Source organism: Tyto alba, unplaced genomic scaffold (assembly GCF_018691265.1).
Source record: "Tyto alba isolate M040663 unplaced genomic scaffold, T.alba_DEE_v4.0 Super-Scaffold_32, whole genome shotgun sequence".
Taxonomy (NCBI): Eukaryota; Metazoa; Chordata; class Aves; order Strigiformes; family Tytonidae; genus Tyto; species Tyto alba.
In genome coordinates this window covers 6,912,924-6,922,673 of record NW_024881307.1, presented here as the reverse complement: position 1 = coordinate 6,922,673, position 9,750 = coordinate 6,912,924, and the positions used below count along the sequence as shown (strand labels likewise).

General features: G+C 39.2%; 1 protein-coding gene across 6 annotated transcripts in view; it reads right to left on the bottom strand.

Annotated features, from left to right (window-relative positions):
- Positions 1-447: 447 nt before the first annotated feature.
- Positions 448-9,750, bottom strand: part of BTG4 (BTG anti-proliferation factor 4) — a 66,906-nt gene continuing 57,603 nt past the window's right edge. For 5 of the 6 annotated variants that reach the window (XM_032998195.2, XM_032998193.2, XM_032998197.2 and 2 more), the window contains 2 exons: positions 6,644-6,719; positions 1,670-2,473 (listed from right to left, as the gene is read on the bottom strand). In XM_032998195.2, the coding sequence (XP_032854086.1) occupies positions 6,712-6,719 (8 nt within the window). In that variant the 3' untranslated portion in view covers positions 1,670-2,473; positions 6,644-6,711. Of the gene's footprint in view, positions 527-1,669; positions 2,474-6,643; positions 6,720-9,750 lie in introns of those variants that run through there. The other variant, XM_042800447.1, reaches the window with a different exon arrangement.

The following is a 9,750-nucleotide window of genomic DNA, read 5'->3' as shown; positions in this document are numbered from 1 at the left end:
CCATTCATGAAACATCAGTCTCCTCACTGTTATGAAACTCATGCAGACATGGTAGAGAGAGAATTGAATTATTATATACTATAGACCCTTCACCACAGACATCTGTAAAAGGCAGTAGAAAGATCAGTTTCTTTATTCTCACCCCATCTCTGCCCCTGCATATATTTTCTGATAAACTTGCAACACAACCCGCATCCTTCTGCAAGGCCTACAAGCTGTTTCTTCTCTCCCTCTCCCCATCTACTGTAAACTGCTTTTAGACTCAAATGGCACTGCTGGAGCACCCGATGTTCTCTTTGTGGATCCTGTCACTGGATTGTTAACTCCCTACCCACACTGCACCATGCTGCTGACCGGTCAGTGCCCTGGGCCGGTACCTATCAATCATTTTCTGCATCCTGAGACTGGAAAGGTACTTCACATAGCTGGTAACATCGGTTATGATCCCATCAGTTCGAGGCTGGTCTGTGCTGTTGATTCCGCTTCAGGTAAGTGCCACAGTGCAATAACCATTCGATCCAACTGCCTGTTTGTGGAGTACAGTTATAGTGGGAGTACTGATTAAAACGAAAAACAAACAATAAACAAACAAACAAACAAAAAACACCAACTTGCTACTCACATGTACTTTCCCCATTACAAAACATAAAGAAAATCTGAGAAACCTTCTCATTAGCATGGCACTAGAAGACAGAGTTGTTCATCGTGATATAAGACTTACTGTGGATAAGATGTATTAGATGGTACAAGGCCTGTATCAAGGAAGTGTTGAGGTATTAGTTTCTGAGATTTCAGCCCATCTGTTCATTAAACTATAAAAACCATGATATGCTGAGAAACTTGCAACTTTGAAGAAATGGCCAAAGCAATAATTAAATTTTAAAAAACCCCGTACAATTATCAGAAGGAGATTACATTCATCCATTTAGTTCTGGACCTAAAGACCACAAACCTTTACTATCAGCAACCTCTGAAAACTCCATAGTCTCCAGTCTGAGTTCTAATGCTTCCGTGTCATTAGCATCAGTTTGCATAACCATGTTAAATTTCTTCTGGTTTTACACGTAGGTAAACGTCATAAGCCCGAAGTGCCAATATTTCCCTACATTCCTTACCCAGTTTGTCCCAACACTGGCCTACCTGTGAAGACAAAACTTCCAGTCCTGTGTCCTGAAAAAATGTTTGGTATGGGAGGACTCATGCTAGATCCTGTGACAGAAATAGAAGTTCCAGTGCTTGGGGTTACAATCCATCCTCACACTGGGCAAAAGCTGACCGTTGGTGGGACATACCTTAACCCCCTTACTGGCATGTTGACACCTCTGGAGATTGGGGGCCCTATGACTGATCCAGAGGGAGGCAAGATCGTTCCAATACTCGGAGTCGGTTTGGATAATAACACTGGTAGGTGAATGCTCTTCATGACTGAGTAGGTGTGGTATGCACTGTTCATTTAACCTGCCCCTGATTGATTCGAGGCACTGACCAGAATGAGCCTAAAAATGCTTTATGTTTACCTCATGGTTTTGCCTTCTCCTGTTGAGGCAACTATGGAACCGTTGTGCAAGTTAGCTTTTACAGACAGTACACTTTCTCTTTTCTATATTTTTATTTTACAATTTATCACTTTAAAGGTAAATAAAACTATCTAGTGAAACTGTACGTGACATCTGAGATCATAATTCGTTAACTATGACACAAACTACTGAAGTTGATTCAATTCTTAAAGATGGTCCAATTACTCTATTAAAATATTAAAAGTAGCAAGAAATGCATTATTTAGAGGCTTGGAGGGCTGAAGGTCTAGATTTTTTAAAAGCATTTTCACACACCTATATTCTTTGTGACTCATGTTAGAAGATACACTAGATGCAAAAAAAGGAGTAGGGACCTTAATCTTCTTCTACAGTAGAAATTACAAGACTTATTTAAGAACATTTTATGAGCCACATTATTTTATAAACAGCCTTAAACTTCTCCCCCCGCCCCTTCATGTGTCCCATTAGACCTATTTCTGCTTCCACTGACGTAAATGATCATCATGCCTTTTTCTGAATGGGAAGGACTGGACCACAATGACAAGTTGCCAGGTGACATTCTGAATCTCATTTCCTGTTCCTTGACTGCAGGAGAAGTTATACCTCTAGGTGGGCTGGTGGGTCCTTCTGGAAACATAATGCTTCTCGGAGATTCCTTCACTGAACCTCTGAGTGGGAAAATCACCCGGGTACATGGAGCTCACCTCCGGGAAGACAAGGTGCTGCCCCACAGTGGAAGTTACCAAGCGGTGTTGGAAGCTGAGTGGCTGGTGTCACAGACCCATGTGGTGAATGCTCTAAAGCAGTTCAAGGCATCCATTTTGGAAGATACTTGTCTAGTAGCAGAGAGATTAGCAGCACTAAAGGCTTCAGTAGAAGACATGAAGAAGTCTTTCACCACTAGGTTTTATCATGCAATTCATTGCTTGCAAAGCCTGGAGAAAAAACAGGAAATAGCTTCAAGTGTCAAGAGTAACGGTGGTAAACTGGGTAAGTATAAAACAACCAGTCTGTTTTAAGGAGTAAACAGGTGTCATTACACTGAAGGCTACAGCAATGCACCTATTTCCATCACAGGATTTGGCCAAGACATGAACGTTTCAAACTTCTAGGAAGTTTTTTTGTCAAAAGAGCCACTCTAGCAAATCTTGTGATGAACTTAGCCAGGTACTATTTGGAAGCTGTTGGAGAAATAACAGCATTATAAGCCTCTGAAACTGAAAGCAGTTATTTTAATCACAAAACTATTTAATGGCTTATGTTTCTCATCTTTTTTGAACAAACTAGGTATGATCAAATACCCTGGCACAGAGATGTGGATGCCTGCAGTGTTTGGAATGAAAATCCCAGATCCTGGTGGGTCCAGTTTGATGGTGCCAATTCTGGGAATAGGCTGTGACTGGAATACTAGGCAGCCTTCCCCACTCGCAGGAACCATGGAAGATAGAAATGGAAAAGGTAGAGCAGGAAATTGAGTTGGATGATTTAAACAATAAAGAGATATGGACCTGTTATTTTCAGAGTGAGGAAATTACCCTAACAAAACAGATCATTTTCTACCTCAACGTGGAATGGAAAATAACAATTTTCATGGTGTGTACATTCAAAACAAGCAACACCAGAATAATGGTGAAAGAGAGCTAGGACTGAGACCAAATCACACTGTGGCTTTCAGCCCCTTCAAAATCTACTGTACTCTTTAGGACAACTATTCTGATGTTATTCTCAGTGATGGGGACATAAATAGGTGCTCTCTGAAGGTGAAGGTCTACAGTGCCTTGGTCTGACACTCAGTACATGGTATTTCTAACTCAGCAAAATTCAGTTTGTTTTTCATTAGGTGATTTAAAATCAGTGTTAGTTCCTTTTGAACTCTAATAAAAGCTGCTCTCTAGGGCTGCAGCTGGAATTGATGATCTAAATTCTAAGCATTATACTTAGTTGTTCTTTATCTACAGGCCTTGTCCCCATCACCATTGGTGCCAGGACCGTAAGTCCAATGACAGGTGAAATTGGGCCTGTTATAGGTGCTCAAACCAACCCGTGGACACACAGTGTAATTCCTATTGTTCAGACTCTTGGAGCTTTACCAAGAAGAGCTACAGATCCAGATCTGGTAATTATAACTCCAGCAAACTTTCTACTTACAGGTTTGATATCTGTGGGAAATTCTTTGCTGATGCTTTTCTACTACTGAGAGGAAATGTCACTTCTTTCTATGCCCCACAAGTAATATTTTCTTATACTGCAAGATGAACTGCAATGCATGTATGTCATTTTACTTACCTATCCTCTTTTAATTATCTGCTTTTTCTTTCCCTTCTATCTGTATCTACTGCTGATCTTTGTACCTTCTGTTTCATATCCTTCTCCTACCCCAAAATACACATTGCATTTGGACATGAATTACAGCATGCACAGACGTAGGACTACAATGCATTCATCTCCTGTGGCAGCAAAGTTGGATATCAGCTATCAAAAGCATGGAGATTTCATCACTATCTTCAATGACCTTTATAATCTTCCTTCAGTTTCCTGCAAATCTGAGCTATTATGTCTGTCATTGCTTTACAGCTGGACTTCCTAGAAAAGGAAATACATTCAAGGCATGTATACTGGCATTGCAGAAGAGAAAAGGAAGAAGGGCTTCTTAAAAAGCTGAACTCTCTATTTCTTCATGTCCTTGATGCTGCAAAAGAGGGAAAGGCACAGAAGGTATGGTGGATTCTTTCCGCAGGTGGCTTCAAGAAAGTTCTTTAAAAATTCCTCATGGAAATCTCTTTCACATGTATCAAAATCAAATATCACTGATGCTGCACCCAGGATGGTGGTGTTCTGAATCCAAGTCACTTCCCTCCCCAGAACGGTACAAACCACAAATGTAAACAGTAACGCTGTTAATTCAGTGCAACTCTTCCCAGCATAAGGGAATGGTGTCAGGTGTCCTAGCAGAATAACCAACAGTTCAAATTCAGCATGTGTCTATACACAGCAAGGACAACACAATTCATAGTGGTAACATAAACAGGGGATCTGCAGTCAGTTTCTACACAATCGGAATAATTAAAAGGCTAGGAAAAAGCAATAAACCAAATTGGGCAAGCTCTTGCTGTCATCTGTCAAAGAATATTGCAACAGGTCAGTATCTTACAAGTTTGCAACATTATCTAAAACTCCCTCCACTCTTCCATTTCTTACAGATAAAATACAAGGAAAAAGTGAAAGACATTGAGGAAATGTGTCATTTTCTCAGAGGGTCCTCTCTGCAGGAAGCTGAAAGACGAACCTCAAAATGTTTTAGTAGCCAGCTGGCCACCGAACTATCCTTGCTATTCAAAGGTACAAAAGGGTAGCTACAACCAGAAGACAGGTAGTCAGTGTTGTACATAATTTTCTTTGATGTTTGCTCCCTTTGACAGGATAGCTTAAGCCTTACAAATACAAACTACTTATGTTCTCCTGAAGCAAGACAATATAGAGGTAGGATCTGAAAATTTGGGCTGTTCTAAAAGATATGGACTGTAGATGTGGTGAAGCACACTGAGAAGGCATATTACTTCAGATTTGCTCTGTCAATTTCCAGTAGATTATCAAATAGGTGATACTGCTAATATTTGCTCTTTATAGCTGACAGAGATGAAAAAGAACAGGAAATGCAGGTTCTGTTGGAGATTGGAAGGGCACTGGAGAAGCTGATGGAGTTCATTGAAAAGATGCAACTAGAAGAAGAACGAACAAGCATGCAGCTGAGAGAGAGAGAAAAGCAAAGGAGCCACATCTCAAGCACTGAGACAGTAACAAACCTGACACTCAGCAAGGTGAGGTCACTGCTTGGTTGGACTGAACATCCCCAGTCTCAGTGCACAGAACACACTGGTCTACCTTTGAGAGGCACTGTAGAATTAAAGCTCTGAAGCCACTATACTGTGATATTTCCAGTTCTAGGAACTGATTTCCCATCTGGCCTTCTCTCAATCTCAATCAGGAAAAAAAAGAAATAAAAGGGAAAAAAAAAGTAGAAAGACAGACACCACCACCACCAATGAAAAGAAATGGTGAAAACCCGAGACATCCTAGACACCTATCATTCAGATATTTAATGACAGACTTTTGGCAACAACTTTCATTGAACTGTGTAATTGAAGCTGGATTTAATTAAGGAAAGAAATCCAATGGAATTGGAGAACTGCAGTGGCTCAACTAGGAGTGGACACATGCTGGAGTTTGGAGCTAGAGAGAAGACCTGACAAAAAAGCTATGCTTTCCTTTATTTTCCTGTGTGGAGATGGTTCTCCTTACGTCAGGAGCTGAGCAATCATAAATGACAGAATATATGTAACCTACCATATAAAATCAGAGCCCTTAAAGCTGGAACAGGTCTAGACGATCGGGAAGTACCACTCTGCCAAAAAGCAGTGCACATTCCCTGTAGGGCTAGGTCCAGGTACGATCCAGATAGGGTATTTGCATAGCTGAATTTCTTTTCCTACACTCTTCCTTCTTGCCAGGAATGCTAAGAAATGTCTAAAGACTTATAAGACTCCCACACAGGTAAATCCATTTTCAGTCCTTGAAAACATCATCAGTGCTTCTCCAAATGTTACCTACTACTAGAGAGAATGCGTCTATTTCTGTCCAGGCAATACCAGCTGAACTAAACACAAACCTTTTTACTCAGTGAACAGATGTCAAATAGACTTTATTGAAATATATTGCCAGGAAGCTTTTTTTGGCCCTTCTTTGCATCATCTACAGTTTCCATGACTGCTTTTTAAGGGCTACCCAGACACCTGCACTCTAGAGTGCTGTAGTTGTTACAGTTACACCAGCTTTGTAGCTAGTGATTTGTCAGATTATGCGTAAAAAAGCAAACGAAAGCTAAATTTTGCAATTCACTTGAAGCAGGCTTATATTCTGTATAATTTCTTCCAGGTCATACTTGCCCTAGCCTCTGAGTCTCAGGAATGTATGCTGAAACAACAAGCTAGTGTGGAGACTGCATACACCAAACTGGAATATTTGAGGGACTTGTCAGACATCCAAACACAGAAGACGAAGGTACTGACTTCACCTTAAGGCAAACAAAAAGCAACAATGTTACTTACTTTCTAAGAACAGCATGAGCAGTTGCCATGTTCTGAGAATGTCCATCCAAGAACATTACTGCAAGAAATCAGAGCCCTGTAAAAGAACAAAAATCTTCAATGAGAATGACAAAAGTTGATTTATAAAGTATATATCAATGACTTTGACACTTGGAAATTCAATTGAATTTCACTTTGAAAGGCTGTTCTTCAACAGCAGAGTTAGAAAAAAGTTAGAATAGAATAGCATAGCATACTTCACTTGGAAGGGACCTACAATGGTCATCTGGTCCAACTGTCAAGTTGTCAGTTTATCTATTTGCAGAGAGATTTTAAAGAGATGGACACCTGAAGTTTTATACTTCCTAGGGAAGAAGCAAGGTATTAGACATTCCACAATTCCTGTGAAAATTTTTTTTCCGGTTGCAAAATTACTTTCAAAAATGCTTGAGTACAGAGGATCACAAGTCCTCCTCTCTTAAAGGGACCCTTCAAATCCCATAACCTATAATGTCTCAACAACTGTAGACCCAAACCTTTTTAACAAGAGCCAGTGAATCTTTCCATTAATTCAGTGATCTCAGGAGCTGATGCTTAATCTTTGCATTAACTTGTTTACACGTTCCATTTTGGATCGCTTACAATGAAAACATTAAAATTAATTCCCTAATCCTCTTTCCCTTTCTTCAAAGTCCTTCCTTTAAAGCTCCCTGGGAGGTCTCTCTCCTCCTCTTCTGCTCTTCCATTCCCATGACACCATCACTACTAACTAAATTTCATTTTATTAATCCAAATGAGATAGGATTATTAGACTACAATGTTGAACAAAAAGCATTTTATCACATGTATGTCACTTACAAATGGATTCCAGAGAAACTGAGGACATTAAATACAAGTAATGCTGTTCAAATCATATTTTACAACCTTTATATCAGCTTGGAAGATGTGGAAAAATCTGAGCATTGGGAGCCATGGGACCATAACCATTGTAAAAGGCTTTTAAGCTGCTGAGGCAAAGTACTGTAGCATCTTATTGAGTCACTGGACAATTTGCATACAATGGCTACGAACTGACAACATAAGGTTTTAATGAGAATGCAAAGAATACCAGGATGTTTTTTTCAATTATATTTTTAACAGGCATTAAATGTGGGGTTTTTTATGCTTTGTGCTGTTTCAGGTGTTTTTCTCTGGGTCACAACAGTGTTTTGAAAACTATCAGACAACCAGATTTTATGGCATTAGTGGGATCTCATATAGCACATGCAAGGTCATCCAACAAAACCTGATCTCACTACTCAAGTCTACGGTTCAGATGCTGGAGGAAAATAGCAAAAGTAGTGTATCACCCGAGACATCAGGTAAGCGAGAAGACAATGGTGGTGTCAGTTACCTTATTTTAGTCTGGCTTTGAAAAACACGTAGTTGGAACCTTTCAACTTTGAAAATCTAGAAAGAGATTCTCCCATCTAACAGCTGAAAATCAGACTTGAGTTCCATTTTGTAAGAATTAAACAATTACATTTGGATTAGTAACAAAAATTAAATGAACCGGAGTAGAGAGATGTGCACTTTCAATCTCTTTTCCTCTAAAATAATTCCCTGTAGAATTCCTACATCAACTGCAGACACCTCTTATCTGTCTGCAGCAAAATATTAATTGATGAGTATGCCCTTAGGTTTTTTTCCATCTATTCATTTATGCTTGGGACAGATTCTACGCTGGAAATGACTGTTTGAATAAGCAGCAAGAAGGTTCTATTGAATTAAAATTTATCTGCTGTTGACGTTTATTTGCAGTTGAAAAGGAACAAATGGTATAAACCAGGCTTCCTTTTTCAATAAGCAATATAAACAGACTTTCAGAATTCTCCTATGCAGATCAAGATGATTCTCAAGCAATTATCGCTAAAACACTTTTTTTTTTTTTTTAAATATAAACCTGTTCTGGTGAAATGGACTGATAAATGACTTTTTGGAAGGTCATTTGATTTCCTTCCAGACAGAAATACTGCCACTTTAACTATCAAATACTGTAGAGTTAAGGGGGAAAAAAAGTCCTAAGGAGTGTGTAATAGGGTTTGACTGCACCCAAAATATAATGTTTCAGCAGTAAATACTTTCTCTCATGTTTTTTCTACAGGCTACTCATTGAGGAGCACTTTAAAAGCATCTGCTGCTCATTCAGAGGCATTAAGGACTGAAGCAAGTCAGAAAACAGCTTCAGCTTCCATAGTATCATCTGTTCTGCCCACTTCACATTTAGAAAGGAGCAGCCATGTACAACAAGAGATCCAGACAAGGTAAGAAGTCCTCATTCTTCCTTTTTTAATTGCCTCTACATTTTTAGTTACAAAAATATATTCTTTGCAAGTTTGGAAGGTTTTCTCCCCATAAGGCTTATATTTAGGGTATGTGCATGGCTCAATAGAAGACCCCTGTTACAGTCTACTGCTTGATCTCCAGGCTATGTATGTATGGATGTGACAAGTGCCTCATAGTAGTGACTGTATAAAATGTAGTGATCTATCTTCAGTCCTGTCTTATGCATATCTGGTTGTAGGTTTTTCTTTGAGAAGCATGCTTGTGAACTGGCACATCTGGAACTATCCTTATTGACAGAAGAAATAAATACTATATTTTCCTTTTATGAATCATCCAAGGCTAAGAAAAAGGAATACCATAAAGGAAACTGGGTAAGGTTGGCATTGTGTCAGCTTAGAGTTCTTAGCTGATGCACAGGAGAAGAAAGTTTTCCATTTCCTTTTTGAATTCCTTTCAGTTTTCCCACATCACTTCAGAAAAGGAAATTGAAACAAAAAATGAGTTTATTAAAGAAGAAAGAAATCTTCTGTTCTGACTACTGCAAAGCAAAACAGAACCTAATGTAGTTTTCCTTTCTCAACGTTAAGGCAAAAAAAGCAGTGGCCTTATTTTCAGTAAATATTGGGTACTTAATCCCACAGTAAATCAGGCTGCTTATGTTACTTAAATGAACATAGGCGTGTAGTTTCTGGCTATGTTTTTTAGATCTTGGGCTCAGTATGACTCAATTCTCATTCCTTTGATGCTCCTGATCATGAAGATGTCTCAGTTGGGATGTCTATAGTTTCAGGGGATGAAGACCA